Source organism: Budorcas taxicolor, chromosome 8 (genome assembly GCF_023091745.1).
Source record: "Budorcas taxicolor isolate Tak-1 chromosome 8, Takin1.1, whole genome shotgun sequence".
In the NCBI taxonomy this organism is placed as follows: domain Eukaryota; kingdom Metazoa; phylum Chordata; class Mammalia; order Artiodactyla; family Bovidae; genus Budorcas; species Budorcas taxicolor.
The window spans coordinates 27,143,781-27,165,800 of NC_068917.1; the positions used below are offsets into that span (position 1 = coordinate 27,143,781).

General features: G+C 38.2%; 1 protein-coding gene across 1 annotated transcript in view; it reads left to right on the top strand.

Moving 5' to 3' along the window:
- The window catches only part of MLLT3 (MLLT3 super elongation complex subunit), a 274,131-nt gene that overhangs the window by 149,368 nt on the left and 102,743 nt on the right, over window positions 1-22,020 (top strand). Inside the window, exons 3-4 of the mRNA XM_052645059.1 lie at window positions 3,919-4,001; window positions 15,179-15,322. Of these exons, the coding sequence (XP_052501019.1) occupies window positions 3,919-4,001; window positions 15,179-15,322 (227 nt within the window). The remainder of the gene's footprint in view (window positions 1-3,918; window positions 4,002-15,178; window positions 15,323-22,020) is intronic.

The following is a 22,020-nucleotide window of genomic DNA, read 5'->3' on the forward strand; positions in this document are numbered from 1 at the left end:
GATGTGGTACAACGGAAGCAGGCAGAGGAGTCCAACTGGAAGGGACATTGGGCCCAAAGCCACGGTAATACCCAGTCTCTACATAAACCCGAGAGAGTTTAGTATGTTTCCTTTCTAGAGGGCTTAGCACAGTGAATCAAGTAAATGCAATAATTATCGATGGGCAGCTGGGGCAAGTCCTTAACAAAAGTTAGAACCAGTTCCACATTAGATGCTCAACTTTCAAGAGAAGACCTCTCTGTGGCAACATTTTTTATCACTTCTACCATTTTTATAATATTATGTTGATTGTAGGGAGTTTGGAGAGGAATTTGACTGGTTAATATCAGTTCATTGCTGCTTGTGGAATTGCAATTTCTTTAGCAATGGTAGATCAGCAGAGGGTCACGAGTCTTTTTTTTTTAATTGAAATGTAGTTGATTCATAATGTGTTAATTTCCTTTGTACAGCAAAGTGATTCGGTTACACATATACATACATTCTTTTTTGTATTCTTTTCTATTACAGCTTATCACAGCATATTGAATATAGTTCCCTGTGCTATACTATACAGTAAGAACTTGTTGATCTGTTCTACATAAACCAGTTTGCATTGACTAACCCCAAAATCAAGAGTGGCATGAATCTTTAAGAAATTCAATTCAACAATTTATTGAGCAACTATTATTTGGTGCTCAAATAATAATGGTGGTGTTGCTGACCTTAAGTTGCTTAGTCTAGTGAGGAGTCCGAGAGGTGAATGAATATTATCAGCCTGCCTCATAAGTGCAACAGGAGAAGCTTGGAAGAAAAACAGGAAGACATTCAGAAAGAGCTAACATCTGGGCTGGATTTTGACAGGAATAAGAGTTCCCAGTGATTTCTACTTAATTAATGCATGTAATTTAAAAGTGAATATGAATCTCTCATTTTATGATCACCTAAAAAAAATTGATAGCTTTCTAAAGATGGGTATACCCTCAATAACTTATGACGTTTGGCATCTTATTACATAGATCTTAATAGATTCTTAGGGTTAGAGACTCATGTTAATGATTCTGATTATAAAACAGTTGAATAAATAAACCAAACCACTTCCCTCAATTTGACTTTTTTTTCAGATTAGAACCGTAAATTTGTATTTGCACTGCTACTGATTTTCTGTCCTGTTTACTGTGAATAAAACGTTTCTGTTGTTTGCTTCTAATTAAGAACTCAGGGTATTCAACAGACATTGTTCATTTTGATGAAAAATACTGCATTTAAAAATAATTGAGGTATGAGTTGGTAAACAGTTTCTTATAAAACCAGACTTCTATGGAATAGTAATACATAACAGATCATTTCCTTTAGAGGGTGGGAAAAAAAGAAAACTAAGACCGTCAACTATAAGATGTGCTCATTAACAGCTGTTTTCTATAATAGGAGCAATTTGCATGCAAAATAGAGAAAATGAATTATACAAAAGGGTGTATAGAGGAACAGCTATAACTTCTCTGGCATGTACAGCAGCCCACGGAATAAACTTCCTTCAAATGACATTGGCATGATTAAATCCCAAGCAACCTGGCCAGTGAAACTGCTGTTCTGAAAAGGGGCTCTGCAGCCTGGAAATGTCATGGGTGTAATACTAGCTTTCTGGGTGGGGTGGGGTGGGGGTGCCCATGCATTTAGTGGCATCCCGCCCCCACTCAGCATTCAGGGTATTTGATAATTCATGATAGATTGGCAGATGGTCAGTGGATGATGGGCTGAAGCCACTCTGAGTCCTTTTGCTTTTTTCATTTTTTACTAGAGAAACTTGTAAGGTCAGGTGAGATGCCTCATTCATCATTTACTTCTTCTGATGTCAGTTTGGAGAAATTTTCCTAAAGTGGGCTACAGGAGATAGCCTAATGTTAAAATCCTGTCTTCAGTATAACTATTTGTAATTGTATTTGTATTCATGGAATGTCTAACTAATTTTTAAGTACATCATCCTTATCTTCTGCATTAAAAATGCCTTAGACTTGTATTTCCCCACATATATAATCTTCTTGAGTCTTGACAGCCGTGCTTACAATGTACACATGGTGTTCTTTCTCTCTTTTAAAAATTATTTATTTAACTCATGTTCCCTTTTTTTTTTTTACATTAAACTTTTACTTTATATTGGAGTATAGCTGATTAATAGTGTTTCAGGTGGACTGCCAAGAGACTCAGCCATTCATGTATCCATTTTCCCCCAAACTCCCCTCCCATCCAGGCTGTCGTATAACATTAAGCAGTTGCCTGCGCTATACAGTAGATCCTTGTTGGTTATCCATTTTAAATATAGCACTGTGTACCTGTCCCTCCCTTTTAAAAGGAATGGAGCTGTAGCTGTGTAGAGAATCCTTAGTCCAGGGCCCTGGAATTCAGTCTTCTAATCCAAATCCAGGGCTTTGTACTTGTTTTCTTTTTTCTGTTTTCATCGGAGAAAGTTACGTGAACATTGGGTGTTGTGCAGGTTAGAGCTCCTGCCTCGCTTCTGTCACATCTTGAGAACTTGTGTGTGCCAGGACCTGCGCTGGGTCTTCCACATACATCATCCTGTTTGACCCTTACATGGCCCAGATGAGGCACCTGAGGCTCAGACCACTGGTGTAACTTTGCAAAGGTGGCCTGGCTAATTCGAGATGGATCCCAGATTGGCATCCAGGTGTACCCAAGCCCTGGACACTCTTCATGTTCCTGAGCAAATGTTTCTGTCCTTAAGGAGTGAAAGGGAATTAGAGATGAGGCCCCTGAATATATGATAAAAAGGAAGTCTGTTAAGTGTCAAATCAGTGCTTCAGACAGTTAATACTTCAGGAAGGTAAAGAGAGAGAGGTGATAGTACCTTGTGGGCTGGAAAGGCTTTGTGAGGAAACTGGGATTGGAACTAGCAGAAAATAAGAGTAGCATCAAAGTATGAGAGACAGGAAGAGGACCGATCATAGGTGGGAAATACTGGGCCTGTTGGTGGTGAATCAGTGCAGCTGGATGCAGCATAAGAGGTTTGGTGGGTAACAAAAGGAGGAAGGTTGAAAAGGTAGATTGGAGCCCTGCAGAACTGGCTTATGTGCTATACGGTCTTGATGTACAACATGTACATTTCTACTTCTTTGTGATATTGACTACCAGTATTGCAGCCTTAGCTAGAATAGTTTCAGTTGGCTTGTGATTGATTTTGAATGAATGGAAATTTTAGTGGGGTGAATCATATTTAGCTCATAGGACATATCTCATTTCCCAAGTCTAAATAAGTCTTTCTTTGTAAGAATACAAAAACCTTATTGTTTCTTATGTTTTCTTATGATATAAATAGATTTGAAGTGTTTATATGTATCACAATATTTCAGTAAATATTCTTTGGTGGAGGTAATGGAGAATAGTGAGTCTTAATGACGTTGGGAGATACCGGGTTTGGGATTTTTCTAAGGAAGGAGGGTGGTCCTGTGACTTTTTGATATGAAAATTAGGATATCTCGGAGAACTGAGAGGTTTGGGATAGAGTGATATACATCACAGACTAGACATAGATAGTATGTTTGTTAGGAAACTGATAGTTGTATTCAAGCTTTGGGTCACAAGGAGCTGTCCTCAATTTCCCTAAAGCGTTAGGGCAGGGTTTAACAACTGAGGTCAAGTCATTCATGGCCATGGCTGACACTGATGCTGTAGCCCTTATCAAGACTTGAATAAATAACTAACGTATTTGATTTATATAGGAATATTATTGTAGATTCTAAACAAGAAATAAAGAATAACTCAGAGAGTTAGCTGGGGCTTGGCAAGGGCCCATGAAAATTGAGAACGATGTAGGTGGAAGGATGGGATTTATTTATTTATTTTTTCTTGTTTTTAAAGGAAAGAAGAATGTCTTTTTGCCTATAATTCTCAACTCACATATTCTTTTTTTTTTTTTTAATGTTTCAGTGTGCAAAGATCCACCTTACAAAGTAGAAGAATCTGGGTATGCTGGTTTCATTTTGCCAATTGAGGTTTATTTTAAAAACAAGGTATGTAATCTTTACTCATTAATCTTTCAATAGAAGATATTTCATTAACCAAACAATGTTTAAAATAGTTTTGATTTGTAAGCACTTTGATCACTAGATGGTTTTAAAATAAAAGTTAAATTTGTCTTCTAGGAATTTTGGCTATTGTTGTCCTTAAATAAAGAGGAAGTGGCTAGAGAAAGATAATTTCAGTTCTGAGGAGTCAGATTATGTGAAATTCATTAAATGTCTTTTAAGAGATGAGTGATTATCATTTTGAAAAAGAAGATTAATATATGTTTGTAAAATAGAAAAGAGAAATTATGGCTTTTCAGTGAAATGATCTTTTTCTTATTTTCATACTTCTAGAATTTTGAGACTTTCAAAGAATTGTCTTTTTTTTTTCTTTATCTGATCTTTATCTGATACACACATACAACACAAATATATACAGTTATATCAGCTGCTGCTGCTAAGTCGCTTCAGTCGTGTCCGACTCTTAGCAACCCCATGGACTGCAGCCTACCAGGCTCCTCCATCCATGGGATTTTCCAGGAGAGAATTTTGGAGTGGGTTGCCATTGCCTTCTCCGGTTAAATCAGCAAGTGGATATTATGGATTCTACTGAATTTTAAAATTTTCAGCAGTGCATACATGGCAAACACACAGACTATATAATATTGGACAAATTGCTCAACCTCTGTGGGGCTGACTGTCCTTATTTATAAAGTGGGGATAGGATAAGAGTACCTACCTTATAAAGTGGCTAGGAGGAATTGATCAAATAAAGCAATGTAGAGTATTTAGAATGATGCTTCATATGTAAGTAAGAACTTAGTAAATCTTAGCTGTTATTTTTAATCACCCTGTTTCTTTCTTTCATTCCTTTCCTGATTACTAAGGTAATCATAGTTCCTAAAACCTGCCCTAAAGTGAGATAATTCACTTTTTTTAAAAAAGAATTGAGCTATTAGAATGTTGTGTCCTCTAAGCTAGTGTTCCACAAAGTCTGGTGCTTGGACCAGCAGCATTGGCATCACCCAAGAGCTGGTTGGAAATGAGATTCTCAGGTTCTCACCCAGATCTGTTGAATCAGAATCTCTGGGATGGGGCCTGGAAATCTGCATGTTTACTGGCCTTCCAGGTAAACAAACACCAGTAAGTATGAGAACCCTGATAAGCCACTCCTGGAATACTGTCTCACCAACTTTTTCTTTTTCCTTTTAATTGAAGTATAGTTGATTGCAATATTGTGTTCCATTGGCTTTTTTTTTTCTTTCTTTAAGTCTTTGTTGTATTTGTTACAATATTGCTTCTGTTTCATGGTTTGGTTTTTTTTGACGATGTGGGAACTTAACTCCCTGACCAGGGATTGAACTCCTATCCCCTGCATTGGAAAGTGAAGTGTTAACCACTGGACCACCATGAAAGTCCCTCCACTGACTTTTTCAATGTATAGAAGGTCCAGCCTTCGATTCAATAAAAGCCTCTTTGTGATTAAGAGATAATTTGCTTTTAAATAAGCTCTAATGAAACTATCCTGAAAAGTTGGAATGTGTAGAAAACAGGGGTAGATTTTATTTTCCATATTTAAAATTTTTTTTCAAAAGCCAGTTTCCTCATGTGCCACATTGCTGCTCCATGAGCCTCCTACACATGATACCCTTTTAAATTGTTTTTCTTTATGTTTGTATTTTGGGAACATTATTTGGTGGTATTACACAGTATTACACATAATCTATTTCTGTGTAAATATTTGAGTATTTACTTTGTCCATGGCAGTTTGCTAAACCTTATACATATGTTACTTTATTCAGCAGGTTTATAAGAACGTGTGAGAGGTTATTATTCCTCCTCTACAGGAAAGGAAACTGAGTCATGGAAAAATTACATGGCTTGTCCAAGGCCACACACAGTTGGAAAGTGTTAAAATCAGATTCTTAATCTAGGTTTTTCTCTCCATTGGCAATTCTCTTAACTTCTGTTCCTTAGCAGATGTCACTCTTTGCCAGAATAACTACCTTCCTCGGTAGTAATACCACTGAAATGTTCACATGTTTTTCATCGGATCAGAATTTGGTGAGATGTGCTTATGTCTGTTCATATGACATGCTTTCACGCTGAAGTATGGATTTGTTTTTTTCTCATTTCAAGATTTCCCTTAAGAAATTAGTTTTTAGCTTTCTGTTTTTCCTTCATTAAAAAATTGAGATATAACTTACACATCATAAAATTCATCCTTTAAAAGTGTACAACTCTGTGGGTTTTAATATATTGTACAAACATCACCAGTGTTTAATTCTAGGACATTTTCATCACCTCATAAGAAAACCCTGCATCCATCAGCAACTGCTCCTCATTTCTTCCTCTCCCAACTCCTGGGATTAATCTGTTTCCTTTAAACCATTCATCTATTTCCTTTCTCTATGTAATATCCTATTCTGGTCAGTTCTTATAAATGGAAGCATACAATGTGTGGCCTTTTGTGTCTGGCTTATTTCATGTAGTGTATTTTCAAGGTTTATCCATGTTATAGGATGTACCGATACTTGGTCCTTTTTATAACTGAATACTGTTCCATTGTATAATGTATCCCACTGTATATGCCTCATTTTATTTATATTTGTATTCATAATTTGATGGACATTTGACTTGTTTCCATCTTTGCCCTATAAATACTGCTGCTATGAACATTCCTATGCAAGTTTTTGCGTGGATATACGTTTTCAAGTCTGCTGGGCATATACCTAGGTGGAGTCATGTGGTAACTCTGTGTTTAAATTAACTTTTTGAAGAACTGCCAAACTGTTTTCCAAAATGACCGTACTATTTTACATTTCTACCGGCAGTATATGAAAGGTACATTGAAAGCTTTAGTTTGAAAATAATGCTGCAATGAAGTATCTTCCCTCCTACTTTGTTTTTAACTTCTCTGGTCACTTTTACAAGCTCTCATTTCTTCAGAGAAGTATATTTTCTCAACTGCCAAGTTCCCTTCTTTACAGAAATAATTGGAATCTCCTCATCCACCTGATTTAAAAAGAAAATAAATGCAGGATGAAGAGGCAGCAAGTAATGTGTGTAACATGTGGGCCCACACAAATGCAGCCTTCTTGGTAATTTGGGGAGCAACTCTTGTAACTGAAAGACATTATTTATTCACTTGTGAGGAAGTTTCAATTTCTTAAAATATGAAAGAAGAAAGATGCACTTGAGATGGAAAATAGTTATTCCTTGGGAGCCAGTGTGAAATAGACATGTTGGCTGACCACTGTTTTGTAGGTATTCTATTTAGTGTCCAGATCAGTTGATTTCTATTTTCTAGTTTTAGATTTTCTTTAAGATTTTGTACTTAATAATTGCCATCCCCCCCCAACCCCAGGTGGACAATGAAAAGTATTTCAATGTTTATAATATGATAAAGTACACACATACATACATACATGTTGTCAGTCGTGCCCAACTCTTTGCAACCCCATGGACTGTAGCCCACCAGGCTCCTCTTGTCATGAAATTTTCGCAGCAAGAATACTGTAGTGAGTTGCCATTTCCTCCTCCAGGGGATTTTCCTGACTCAGGAATGGAACCCACATCCCTTGGGTCTCCTGAATTGGCAGACGAATTCTTCACCACTGTGCCAGGATATTGGAGAAGGCAATGGCACCCACTCCAGTACTCTTGCCTGGAAAATCCCATGCACACAGGAGCCTGGTAGGCTGCAGTCCATGGGGTCGCTAAGAGTCGGACACGACTGAGCTACTTCCCTTTCACTTTTCACTTTCATGCCTTGGAGAAGGAAATGGCAACCCACTCCACTGTTCTTGCCTGGAGAATCCCAGGGATGGGGGAGCCTGGTGGGCTGCCGTCGATGGGGTCGCACAGAGTCGGACACAACTGAAGTGACTTAGCAGTAGCAGCAGTACCAGGATATACCTAATTGTAGAGATGGGGGTTAATTACTGATGGGTTAATAATGCACACACTGCTATCTAGCAATTAATGTAGCAAGATGGACATGTCTATAAAACAAAAATGATGACTTAAATGTTACAGAAGTCATTGTATATGGTTACAATATCACTTATGTATGCAGCCATCACTTATGTATGAAGCCAAGAATAAATGAGGTCACAGAGACACACATATGTAGTACAAAAGCCTGAGTGGAAAGCACAGCACAGGAACCAAAGGGCATGGCTTACTGGGGGAAGAGGGATGGAAAGGCCTGTATTTATAAAACTTCATTTCTTTAGAGAAAAAGGCAAACTTAACATGGTGAAAGTGTTATCATCTGTTTAAACTGTGTGGAAAATGCATGGATGTAGTATTTTAAGTGTTTTTCTGTATGTTATTGATTCTTTAATTAAAATTATGGCTGTGTCATCTCTTTTAATTTATCTTAGACTGTCTTAGAAACCAAAATTTTGCTGTCCTTTATTCTGGATCTCCAAGCTGGATATATTTCTTATTTCTCTTCCTACTAAAATGACCCATGGGTGAAAACTCCAGAATGTTCATTTCATTTCTTTTGAGTGTATATCATTGTATTTATCCCTGGAGTTTACTTAACTCTGTCTTGTAGAAAGAACATCCATTATAATAATGGTTTATTAGAAAGTATTATTTCAAGTTTTCATAGGGGATGAGAGAAAGCAGCAAAAGACCTCCACTTGGTGTTGGAAGGGGCCTGCCCCTGCATATCCAGTATATATCATCCCGTCCTTGGTCCCATCTCCATCCTAGTACTTTTCCTGCTTACAATAAGCTTGTCTTCGGTTTTGCCCACTTATTTGAGAGGTCAGAGTCAAGAGGGGTGGTGGAGTGTCAGTGCTTGTTTTGAGTTCTTGTTTGTTTATTCTCTTATTTTGTGGTCGTATGCAATGAAACAAGCCTATCTGTGAGAATCATGTGTGTTTCAGAAACTAAAACGACAGGCCCACTGAAACATAATTGACTGTAGCACTTCAGGTTTGAAAAGATCCCATGCTTCTCTCTTTCATTCTGTCCTCAGAAAAGTACACAAGTAAATGTCAAGGACTGAAGCAGACTGAGAGGAATAATTTAATGTTGCCAAAACCAGATTTCCAACCTCTAGGAAATGTATTTATTTTATATGGAGAATAAATACGTATTTCCTTGTTTGAACTTTGAAGAAAAATCGTTTCTATGGAGCATAGATTGACGTTAGATTGATGTCAGCCCTCTGAGAAAGATATTCTGTTGGTCAGAACACAAATTTATGGGTACTTTTTACTTACTATAATAAAGTTTTTTAAAAAATTGCCCTTAGGATTCACGCAAAGATAGCCACTGTCTGTGGTCATTTAGCCTTAGTTTTACTGAAAAGTGATTTTTTTTTTCTTCTTTTTTCTCTTGGTTTTAAACTGATGTGAACTGTAAAGTGATGTTACTACCTCACTCTTTTTCTTCTGGTAATTATTATATTCATCAGTGTATTTTTTTTTTCCTTTAAAAAGTGTGCAGGAATATACTGCTAGTAAAAGTGAATGGAATAAAAGTTAGGTGTTATTCCTTTCACTTCATTTGATCATTGTTAACTATTTGGTATATCCTTTCCAGTTTCCTCCCCATGCATTTGCATAGATAAAAAAGTATGTCAGTGTAGAGCTTGGCAAGAGCACAATATATCACATTTTAATGTTTTCCTGTGACTTGCCTTTAATTCCCTAGTGATATGCCTTTCCAAGTTTTTGGAAATATCTGCATGGTATTCCATGGTAATGATATCATGCAGATTATCCATATTTTTTCTCTATTATAAACAATGCTACCTCAAACATTTTATTTTACATCTATATCTACATTTATGTACCTTTGCACACATATTTGAGTATTTCTGTGAAGGAGATTCTTAGAAGCAGAATTACTGAGTTAAACATTGTATGCATTTAGTATGTTGATAGATATTGCTAGTGTGTCTTCTCAAAGGCTTTACCAATTTGCATTCCCAATTGTAAGATAGAAAATGGCCCTTCTTATTTTTCAAATGAATTCTATAGTTATAATGACTATTTTCAATTCAGAGAAAAGGCAGATAAGCTAAAAAAACGATTATGGTAATTATATTAGTAAAGGAATGCTTTAACAGGGATGTCTAATTCAGATGGGTTGGGAGGGTTTGGGAGTCTTTTCACAGGAGTTCTTGCTTCAGTTAGGTCTTGAATGATGAGTCTGTTTGCTGGGAGGGGGAACATTTTTGACAATGGGGAAGACTATATGTGAAAGACAAATTGACTGAGATAGTAGGAAACGCTGGGGAACAGCAAGTGCTTCACCTTTGTGAAAGGACAGAGCATAGTAAGAGCACAAAGGAAATGCAGGAAAGGTATTAAAAGACTGTAATGGTTAGTACCAGGAAGTGGGATTTTATCCTGTAGAAAATGATGAGCCATTAAAGGCTTTTATGTCAATCGGAAGAAGTAATCTTACTTTTTGTATTAGAAAGATCACTGTCTTGTCATTGTGGGTGGTAGAAAGGGGTAAGTTTAAAAACAGAGGCAACCAGATGAGGAATGATCAAGGTCCAAGCTAAGGCAGTGGTTAGGGTGACTAGAGCACAGGGCATAGATTTGAGAGCTCGTTCTTTGGAGGGAATGATGCTGAAGCTGAAACTCCAGTACTTTGGCCACCTCAGGCGAAGAGTTGACTTGTTGGAAAAGACTCTGATGCTGGGAGGGATTGGAGGCAGGAGGAGAAGGGGACGACAGAGAATGAGATGGCTGGATGGTATCACGGACTTGATGGATGTGAGTCTGAGTGAACTCCGGGAGTTGGTGATGGACAGGGAGGCCTGGCGTGCTGTGACTCATGGGGTCGCAAAGAGTCGGACACGACTGAGCAACTGAACTGAAGGAGGAATACTTTTATTCCTGGTTTTAGAACCAGAGATCAAATTGCCAACATCCACTGGATCATGGAAAAAGGAAGAGAGTTCCAGAAAAACATCTACTTCTGCTTTATTGACTATGCCAAAGCCTTTAATGGTGTGGATCACAATGAACTGTGGAAAATTCTTAAAGAGATGGGAATACCAGACCACCTGACCTGCCTCTTGAGAAACCTATACGCAGGTCAGGAAGCAACAGTTAGAACTGGACATGGAACAACAGACTGGTTCCAAATAGGAAAAGGAGTATGTCAAGGCTGTATATTGTCACCCTGCTTATTTAACTTCTATGCAGAGTACATCATGAGAAACACTGGGCTGGAAGAAGCACAAGCTGGAATCAAGATTTCCGGCAGAAATATCCATAACCTCAGATATGCAGATGACACCACCCTTATGGCAGAAAGTGAAGAGGAACTAAAAAGCCTCTTGATGAAAGTGAAAGAGGAGAGTGAAAAAGTTGGCTTAAAGCTCAACATTCAGAAAACCAAGATCATGGCATCTGGTCCCATCACTTCATGGGAAATAGATGGGGAAACAGTGGAAACAGTGTCAGACTTTATTTGGGGGGCTTCAAAATCACTGCAGAGGTGACTGCAGCCATGACATTAAAAGACCTTTACTCCATAGAAGGAAAGTTATGACCAACCTAGATAGCATATTCAAAAGCAGAGACATTACTTTGCCAACAAAGGTCCATCTAGTCAAGGCTATGGTTTTTCCAGTGGTCATGTATGGATGTGAGAGTTGGACTGTGAAGAAAGCTGAGTGCCGAAGAATTGATGCTTATGAACTGTGGTGTTGGAGAAGACTCTTGAGAGTCCCATGGACTCCAAGGAGATCCAACCAGTCCATTCTAAAGGAGATCAGACCTGGGTGTTCATTGGAAGGACTGATGCTAAAGCTGAAACTCCAGTACTTTGGCCACCTCATGAGAAGAGTTGACTCCTTAGAAAAGACCCTGATGCTGGGAGGGATTGGAGGCAGGAGGAGAAGGGGATGACAGAGGATGAGATGGCTGGATGGCATCACCAACTCGATGGACGTGAGTTTGAGTGAACTCCGAGAGTTGATGGACAGGGAGGCCTGGTGTGCTGCGGTTCATGGGGTCTCAGAGAGTCCGACATAACTGAGTGAGTGAACTGAACTGAAGGAGGAATACTGAATAGATCTCAGGAACAGTTTGACTGTGATGAGTAAGGGAGAAGGAAGTGTTAGGGATGATTTTTGTGAATGTTAGCCTTGGTAAGTGGTCAGATTTCTGTTTGCCATCATATAGAGTATGGGGGAAAGGACACATGAAGATAACTTCAGTTTAGGATAATGCATGAGCTTGCTGTTGCTGTGCTTCATCCCAGTGGAGTGTGGCTAGACTGGAACACACACAAATGGAGTCAGGTGTTGGGCTGGAGGTAAAGAGAGGGGAGTCAGGGTCACGGGGGAGGAACTAACTTCCTATAAGTGGGTGTTGTCTCCCTGGGGAACTTTTCAAAAAGATAAAGGGCATTTAAGAGTCAATGAGAAAGGAAACACAGAAGCTTGTGAGGAAAACTAAGAAGGAATGCCAGTAAGTGTGAGGAAAAGGGCACCCTGAGAGAGAATGGCATTCTGATGAAAGAAAGAAGCAGCAAGTTTTCTGCCAGATGCGTAATAGAAGTGAGCGATGGTGAGTGAATGAGTCGAGACTATGATTTAGGTAAGTTTGAATGAAGAGGTGAGACCCATGAATATGTAGTAGGTAATGCCTACATTCTGACAGTTTCAGTTGCTAAGACTTTTTAGTCAAAAGAACTGGGTTCAAATCACTTTATTATATTACACGTGAGTAATATAACTCTTTTTTGAAAGAGAAAAACATTGTTTATTTGACTGTGTAATTTTAGAAAATACTGTATTTAAAAAAAACACACAAATTCCTCATGTTGCTGGTGAGATTTTAAAATGGTGCGGTCACCCTGGGAAACAGTAAGGTCGTTCCTAAAAAATGTACAGCATAGAGTTACCTTATGACCCAGAAATTGCACTCCTAGGTGTATACCCAGGAGAAATTCAGCAGCATTGTTCATAATGGCCAGAAATGGAAACAACCCACATTTCTATTTACCAACAAATGGATAACCAAAACCAAGAATACCCATATGATGTGTAAAAAGCAACTGACAGATGCTATAACATGGATGAACCTCAAAAACATCATGCTGAGTGTGAGAAGCCGGTCACAAAAGATCACATATTGTGTACACATTTTATGTATGTTCATGTATTTATGCAAAATGTCTGAAATAAGCAACTCCATAGAAACAGAAATAGATCAGTGATGCCAGGGGATGCAGGATCTGGAGGAATGGGTAATGACTACCAATGAGCTTGAGATATCTTTCTGGAGTGATGAAAATCTGAAATTAGAATGATAATTTCATAACTCTGTGAATGTACTAAAACCCAGTAACTATTACACTCCTAATGGATAAATTTTATGATATGTGAATTATTTCTCAATAAAGCTATTATTAAAAAAACATAAATAGCTGTTATTAAAAAAGTAAAATGGTGAAACTAATGACAAATGGAAAAAATGTAACATTTCACAGAGATGGTTAATATCTATAATACACAAGGACTTTTATATAAAGTAATAAATTCTAAGTGCTTTAATTTCCTCATCTGTGAAACAGAGCTGACAACTGACCCTAAGGAGAGCTATGAGAATTAAATGAGATAAATGTTAAAGAACATATTATTGTTATTATTATGCTGAGTATTCATTTCCCTGTGGATGCCTGAGAATCTGACAGTAGAAAGGTTTAGATGTTTAGCTAGCTAAAGTACTGGCTGGAGAGTAGAACCTTGAGTTTCATGGAATTATAATTATTGTGTTCTCTTGGATACGGTGCTGTTTTGTCCTCCAGGAAAATGCCACATGTTCATCCATTTCACAGGCATTATTGCATTTTTATGATGCACAGGGCACTAAGCTAGTTGTTGAGGGTACAATGATGACCCAGCCATTATTCCTACTTTCAAAGATCTTATGATCCAGCAGAGTAAAGGGAGATAGTAAGAAGAGAGTTATTCTAAGATGTGGCAAGGATCAGAGAGAGAGGCACACAGAACAGAAGAGAGGCGTTTAGGATCGGAGTTCAAGGAAGCCTTCCCAATAAAACCTGAAGAGAGAGAGATGAGTAGAAGTTACCCATGTAAAGCAGAAGGTGGAGAAATGGAGGTAGATAGTGACCATAGAAATGTAAAGCCAGAGTGAAACCCAGAGTTAACTGAGAATGAATAAAATCTGGGAGCAACCAACTACAGCATGTGGTTAGACCATCAGATGGGTGGAAAGGCTATGGTGAGACTTGGAACCAAGAGTAGATGTTGAAAATCCTAAGTGACATGTGCTGCTGCTGCTAAGTTGCTTCAGTCATGTCCGACTGTGTGCGACTCCACCCTGGTGGACGGCAGCCCACCAGGTTCCCCCGTCCCTGGGATTCTCCAGGGAAGAATACTGGAGTAGGTTGCCATTTCCTTCTCCATTGCATGAAAGTGAAAAGCCAAAGTGAAGTCGCTCAGTCGTGTCTGATTCTTAGTGACCTCATGGACTGCAGCCCACCAGGCTCCTCCGTCCATGGGACTTTCCAGGCAAGAGTACTGGAGTGGGGTGCCATTGTCTTCTCCTAAGTGGCATATAGGTGAGCTCAGATTGTTATTCTGATGGCACTGGGAACTTGTGAAATTTTAATCGAGGAGTGAAAATGGCTAGGTTTTTGTTTCATATGGATAATTTGGAGGCTTGAATGAAGAAGGAATTGATAATCTATCCTAAAGTAGGAAGACTTGTTAGAGGAAGGATTTTATAGTAGTTTGGGCAATGTGTAAGAGCATGCCAGGTATGGGTTAGAGGGCTTTTTCAGGAAGTATTTTAAAAGAGAAAATGGCAGCTCTTGATGATGGGTGTAGGGTGGTAGAGTCAGGGGAGGAAGAGTGGCTGCAGGGATGTCTTAGGGTTCCAGTTGAGTGACTGTGTTAGTGGTGTTATACCTCTTGAGAGATTGCAAGAAAGATGATGAATTTATTCTTTTCAGTTTTCCTCGAAGAAAAGCTAATTTTTCAGATGTTTCCATTTTGCTTTGTAGATAGTTTCATGATGATCTTTTTCCCCTGGTACTTCTTTGACACTATAGCTGTTAGACCTCTGGGTCTTTTCTGATCCTTATCAGGAGTAAACTTTTGCTTTCTAAATCTCTATTTATGCCTGACTCTCTGTGTTCTTATTTATTTTTTTTTTAACTTTTAGGAAGAACCTAAGAAAGTTCGCTTTGATTATGACTTATTCCTGCATCTTGAAGGCCATCCACCAGTGAATCACCTCCGCTGTGAAAAACTGACTTTCAACAATCCCACAGAGGAGTTCAGAAGAAAGTTGCTGAAGGCAGGAGGGGTAAGTGATATTGTCTTCTTGTGAAAAGCCTTCCCATAGAAAGCTAGTTCCTAATGTGTCAAGGGAGAAGGCAGTGGCAACCCACTCCAGTACTCTTGCCTGGAAAATCCCATGGGTGGAGGAGCCTGGTAGCCTGCAGTCCATGGGGTCGCTAAGAGTCAGACACGACTGAGTGACTTCACTTTCACTTTTCACTTTCATGCATTGGAAAAGGAAATGGCAACCCACTCCAGTGTTCTTGCCTGGAGAATCCCAGGGACGGGGGAGCCTGGTGGGCTGCCGTCTATGGGGTCACACAGAGTCGGACATGACTGAAGCGACTTAGCAGCAGTAGCAGCAGTGTGTCCAGAAGTATGATAGTGTTTTGAGAGAGGTAAAAGAAATGAAGCACCTTAATGACCTCACTGTGTACTCATGGTTTGAAAAGAAGCGGTAAGCAAACAGTATTTTAAGTAGGTATGAGTCTGAAATTACATTGTTGGTTAGAACAGCCTTATAGTCTTATTTGGGCTTCCCTGCTAGCTCTGCGATAAAGAATCCACTTGCAGTGCAGGAGACAATGCAAGAGACTCTGGTTTGGTACCTGGGTCAGAAAGATCCCCTGGAGGAGGGCGTGGCAGTCTACTCTAGTGCTGCCTGGAGAATCCCATGGACAGAGGAGTCTGGTGGGCTACAGTCCATAGGGTCACAAAGAGTCAGACACTATTGAAGCGAATTAGCATGCACGTGTAGTCTACACAGTTCAGATTTATTTCGACAACAGTCCAAACCCAAACTATTTTCAGTTGAGAACAGTGCCTTAATTTTATTTTGGTGTATTGAAAGTTACATTAAAAACTATATTGTCCAAATTTTAAGGTCAAAATTAATAGAAAAGATGTACTTATTCAAATTATGTATTTTTCATTTAAAAGCATATTTTTGTTTGTTTGAATTGTGTGTAGGTAATAGATGGATTTTTCTTTTTAAGATAATGATCATTAGCATGGTAAGTTTTTGCCCATGTGAATTGGCTAGGATAGGGAAAGACTTTTAAGTGGAATTTCTCATAAACATGGAATGTTTGCTTGCAGCGAAGTCAGCTGCACAGACAAACATTATTGATGGGTCGAAATCTACTTAACATTGAGTGCTACTGGGACCATCAGCTTCTACTTTAGCTGAACTCCTTGTGTCATATTATGTAGGCAGTTCAGATCCCATGACATTTTGCAGCATGTTGTTTTCTTTTTTTATTATATATTTCCCCCCCCCCCCTTTTTTTTTCCAGTGCATTCTTTAGGATTTCCTTCCTTTAGTTTTACTGAAATGTTTTTGAAGTTTTGCGTTCATGAGCTTATTATATGAAGGGTATGTAGATGGTAACTTCTCAAGATGCCTCCTTGCGCTGATAAACTCTACCTGAGAGCTTTGTAGGAAAGAATTGGATTTTATACAGGCCAACATTCATCTGAAATTCTACAAGAACTTCTACCACATTTCATTCCACACTGTACTGCATGTCAGTAGATTATGGGTTAAATAGATATTGATGGGCCAGCTTTGGAAATGAATGACGATTTATAGTGCTTCATGGAGAAATGCATCTCAGTAGAGAAATGGGCTTTTGTCATACAACTTAAAGTTAGGGATTTATTATATATTTATTCAGGAATGTTTTTTAAACAAACCTTATTTGATTCTTTTTAGTTATCTAGAGCACAGTGTTGATGCTACTTATCTGTGACTATGCCCTTAAAAATGAGCCTGTCCATTTTAAATCCTAATCATTCCCATTATTTTTCTTTTTAAGACGGTGGCATTTTACGCTTCTGGTTATTCCTCTCGGGTATGTAGTTAGGTAGGTAATTGGAGTGTGTGAATTATGGAGCTTGAGTACATCAGGCTTCTGATAAGGGTCGTCGGAAAAAGTAAATATGACACAAGAACTTTTTAAAACATCCACTTAGTCCTGGAGTACTCAAGGGTTGTTTGTGAGCTGGAGAAGAGGTTACAGGTCAGTGATAATGCGGCAGAGTGTAGCACTGCACCCTGATAAGGTCTCTCGTTGATTTCTGTCTTTCTCTCCACTCAGCTTTTATCTCAGAATTATCCTCCTTGACTTCTAACTTCCCTTCTTTGTATTTCTTTAAGTGCTATTCGAAGCCTGCCTGTTTTCCCCCATTAGATTTACATTGTATCTTGACAACTCTAAAATGTGAAGTTCTCAAGCACACCCATTATTCGACATAAGTTCTTTAAGTAACTGACTTGAGTAAATATTGTAGTAAAATGAACATTTAAAAATTCATTTGAAATACCAGTAATCTCATGGATTCTACCCATTTCACATGGGAGGGTTAAAACAGTCTTTGATGGAAATGAGAGAATCTGAACTATTTAACTGTCTTACTGAGATTTTTGTATACCTTGTATTTTGTTCACCTGACATTTTAATTTTTATCATTATTGTTGTTTAGTTGCTAAGTAGTGTCCAACTCTTTACTATTAATGCAGTCTGTCATGGTGTCAGCTGTTTTATGGGCCGTTTTGAGTTGATTGGAGATCTTTCTCCAGCTTCATGAAGTATACCTTAAGGTTCTAGCATGTTGATTTGATACACTTGTGTATTGCAGAATCATTATCACCATGGCATTAGCTAACACCTGCAGCACATCAAGTAATTACCATTTCTCTATCATTTGACTTACTCTTAGCAAATTTCACATATGTAGTTTAGTTATTAACTATAACTCTCATGCTACACATCAGATCCCTAGAACTTATTCCTCTTATAACTAGAAGTTTGTGCTCTTTGATCCATACCTTCCCTTCTCTCGCACCTCCCCTCTCCCAGCCCTTGGTAAGTACCATTCTGGCCTCTGTTTTTATGAGTTTAACTTTTTTCAGATTGTACGTATAAGCGATATCATACAGTTTGTCTGGCTCATTTCACTTAGCCTAATATCCTCAGGGTTCATCCATGTTGTTGTAAATGGGAGGATGTCCTTCCTTACCATGGCTGAATAATATTCTGTTGTGTACACGCGTGCACATACACAAATCTCCACATCGTCTTTGTCCATTCATCTGTTGATGGACACTTTGGTTATTTTCATATCTTAGCCATTGTAAAAAATGCTACAGTGAACATGGGAGGACAGATATATTATATCTTCAGTATCCTGTTTTAATGGGTATAGACCCAGAAGTATGATTGCTGGATCATATGAGTTCTATTTTTCATTTTTTGAGGAAGGGTCATATTGTTTTCCATAGTGACTGCACTTGACAACAGTACACAAGGGTCCCCTTTTCTCCACATTCTTGTCAACACTTACCAGCTCTTGTCTTCTTGATGAGAGCCATTGTTACTGGTATGAGGTAATAGCTTATTTTGATTTGAATTTTTCTGATGATTAGTGATGTCAAGTAACGTTTCATGTACCTGTTGGTCATATGTATATTTTCTTTGGAAAAACATCTATTTGGATTCTCTGACATTTAAAAATCATACTGTTTGATTTTTTTTTTTTTTTTTTTGCCATTGAGTTGTATGAGTTCTTTATATATATAGGATATTAATCTCTTATCAGATATATGATTTGCAAGTATTTTCTCCCATTTCTTTTCATTTTTTTGATGGTTTCCTTTGCTGGGCAGAAGCTTTTTAGTTTGATGTAGTTCTGCTTGTTTGTTTTTGCTTTTGTTGCTTTTGCTTTTGATGTCTATTAGAAAATCTTATGCTCATGACTGTCTCTTTGTATAAACGTTTTTGTTAACTGGAGCCTGGGGTGAAAGGGGGTGCTGTTTTTCCTCATATTTAAGTATTGCATATGTACCATGGAGGTGTATGTTGTTTTTAAAGGAAAAAAATCAATCCCTTCTTCATGTGTACTGTGTGAAATCATATGTAGCTTGAGGCATGAGTAGAGTAAACCTACCATTTGGCTGTAGTTCCTTCCTGTCACTTTTTTCTTTGAAAACAAAAGCACATAGCACTATTAAAAGTAGAACTTGGCTTTCCAAGGGATCAGAAAGGTTGTTTTTAGAGCTGGCAACACCTTAGAAAATGCTTTTCAGCTTTCAGACGAAAATGATTCCAAAGAACATTTTGCCAGAAGAATCTTGAAAAATGGCAGATTTTCATAATCTATAAACCTGTAAGCTATATGACAACTTTTTTTTTGGTGGGAGGGGGTCAGTGAGATTTTCTTCTTTTTACTCTTTTTTTTTTTTTTCTTAAAAAAAAGGTTGTAATTCTTTTCTAAATAGTGTCAAAGAAATCTTGGTGTGCTTCCCCCTTGGAAGAAACTTACACTGTCTGTGTTCTTCTCTTTAACAGCTATCTAAAATTAAGGAATCGTTGCTTTCAAAGAAAAGAGAAAAAATGTGTGGAAAGGACATTTTGGATTTAAGCATCACTTTCAGAGAATACAGAAATACAAAATGATTTTATTTACATGCAGGTATTTTTCTCTAAATGAGAGATGTCACTGGCGCTTATAGGGAAATTGTAGATTTGGTTTAAGAGCTAGCCTCTCTGGGGCCTGTGTAAGAAAAAGACAGAAGATAGGGGTCAGAAAGGGGCTTCCCTTGTGGCTAAGTTGGTAAACAATTTGTCAGCAATGCAGGAGATACAGGTTCAATCCCTGGATCAGGAAAGTCCCCCGGAGAAGGAAATGGCAACCTATTCCAGTATACTTGCCTAGGAATTCCCATGGACAGAGGAGCCTGGCAGGCTACAGTCCATGCGGCTGCAAGAATCAGACACAACTTAGTAACTAAACCAGGCCAGAGGTTAAAAATGGACAATAACAATCTAAAAACTTCTGGAAGGAGATTGCCTTCATTTTGAGATCTTATTTTCTTCTTTGGTTGGTAGGAGAGGTAGGGCACAGTGAGCTGTAAACTTGTGAGGGCCAGACTTGATGTCATCTATTTATACTTGAGTTATAAGCAAAAGGATCAAATGTACCCCACTGGGAAGCAACTCTCACTTTCACTGAGATGCTTTTTTTTTTTTCCATGAACTGATGAATCCATGTGGAAGGATTTTCAAATATGCTCTTTACAATGTCAGGATTTTTTTCTAAGGAGTTATGATTGCGATGGATGGGTTTCTCTCTGTTTGCTTGATCACCTTCTTACTAGCTGGAGTTCAGTCACACTGAAAAATGCAGAAGGATTTGACATCCATCACTTTTGATTGAGAGAGGATGAGTTTTTATGTGGGTGTTGGCAAAGCAATGATACAGTGTTTGTCATATAACTGAAACGTCATTTTATTAACTTATCTCTCTGAATTTTCTTCTGGGAGGAAGTATGGGACAATTGGAGACATTTTGAAATCAGGCAGATTTAAATTAAAACCTCATCTCTGTCATCTTTTAGCTGAATGACCCTTGGAAAATTATTACATGTTTTTGAATCTCAGTTCATCATCTGTATAGTGGTCAAAACAGTGTTTCCTTCATTGAGAATGGGTAACCATGTTGTGCGGCTCAATGGTCGATAACCAGTCCCTGGATTCCTTTTCCTTTGATTGCTGGCCTAGAAAATTACAGCTTTATCCATTTTTATATCAAGCACTTAAAGGTACAGTGGAAAAAGTTCGTTATTTAGTGTAAGCTACGCTAGCTTTATTCACAAGAATATGTGTTTTATCACCAGCAAGTGTGCACAACCCATTGGGTTTAAAGGGAATTAGCCCTTTGTATCTTTCTTCAACGAATTTACATTCTGGCTGTTTGTATTTTGCTTGTATAAATTGAAACAGAGGTCTGTTGGCAATATCATTTTTTAAGATGTCCACTTTCATTAGAAAAATGATCATTGTTCTTAATTCTAAATTTCCAGAAGATTAAAAGTTTCTCAAAACCCTTAGATTTCCTAAGTAGTGTGTTCAGCGAGTATGTATGCACATCTTGTGCTTCTATGAAGAAGGCACAAAAGGGGCAATCATCTTAAGAGAGTTGAGTTTGTTTTACAGCTGCTCCCTTTTTTTTTTTGGCCTAGAAATCAAGTGGTCTGCTTTGGTTCTGTTGTTTTTTATGGGATGGTGGTAGGGTGTTGGTGGGCTTTTTTTTTTCCCCTTTCTTTCTTTCCTCAATTAAACAGAGCAAGGTCTAAACATGTTGTTCAGTCTATTTCTGAATCGCTGGCAAGCAGTTAATTCTGAGGACTGAAAATTAAAACTAACCACAGCAGTTGTTAAAACTAGGGTTTCTATAGGCAGAAATCCAATTCTGTTCAGACACCACCTGTTTCAATAGGACGTTTCAGACGCCCATTTGGCAGGATTTGCTGGAGAAGACATGGGGAACATGCTTTCAGTCTGTGTTAAGTCTGCAGCCTAATGCAGTCCTGTTTCTCAGAGTGACAGTCTCATTTATATCTGATATGTTTTTGCAAGGAATAAATTGGAATTTTTTTGAAGCACTACTTATTGTGAAGTAGAAATCAGACCCACAGTGGACTCCCAACAAAGGGTTTTGGTTACTAAAGGGCCAATGGGATCTTATGATAAGGAGCTTTCACTAATGCAGCCGTGTCAAGCCATCTGAACATAGCATTTGATCTCAGGGTTCTGGAATGAATCTTGTGTAGGATGGTTTAGTATTGCCTTTTGTAGGGGAGTTCAGAACACTTTGAATTTCTAAACAGTACAGATCACATTCTCTTCCCCTCAAATTTTAATTTTTTTTTAGTAGGTAAAT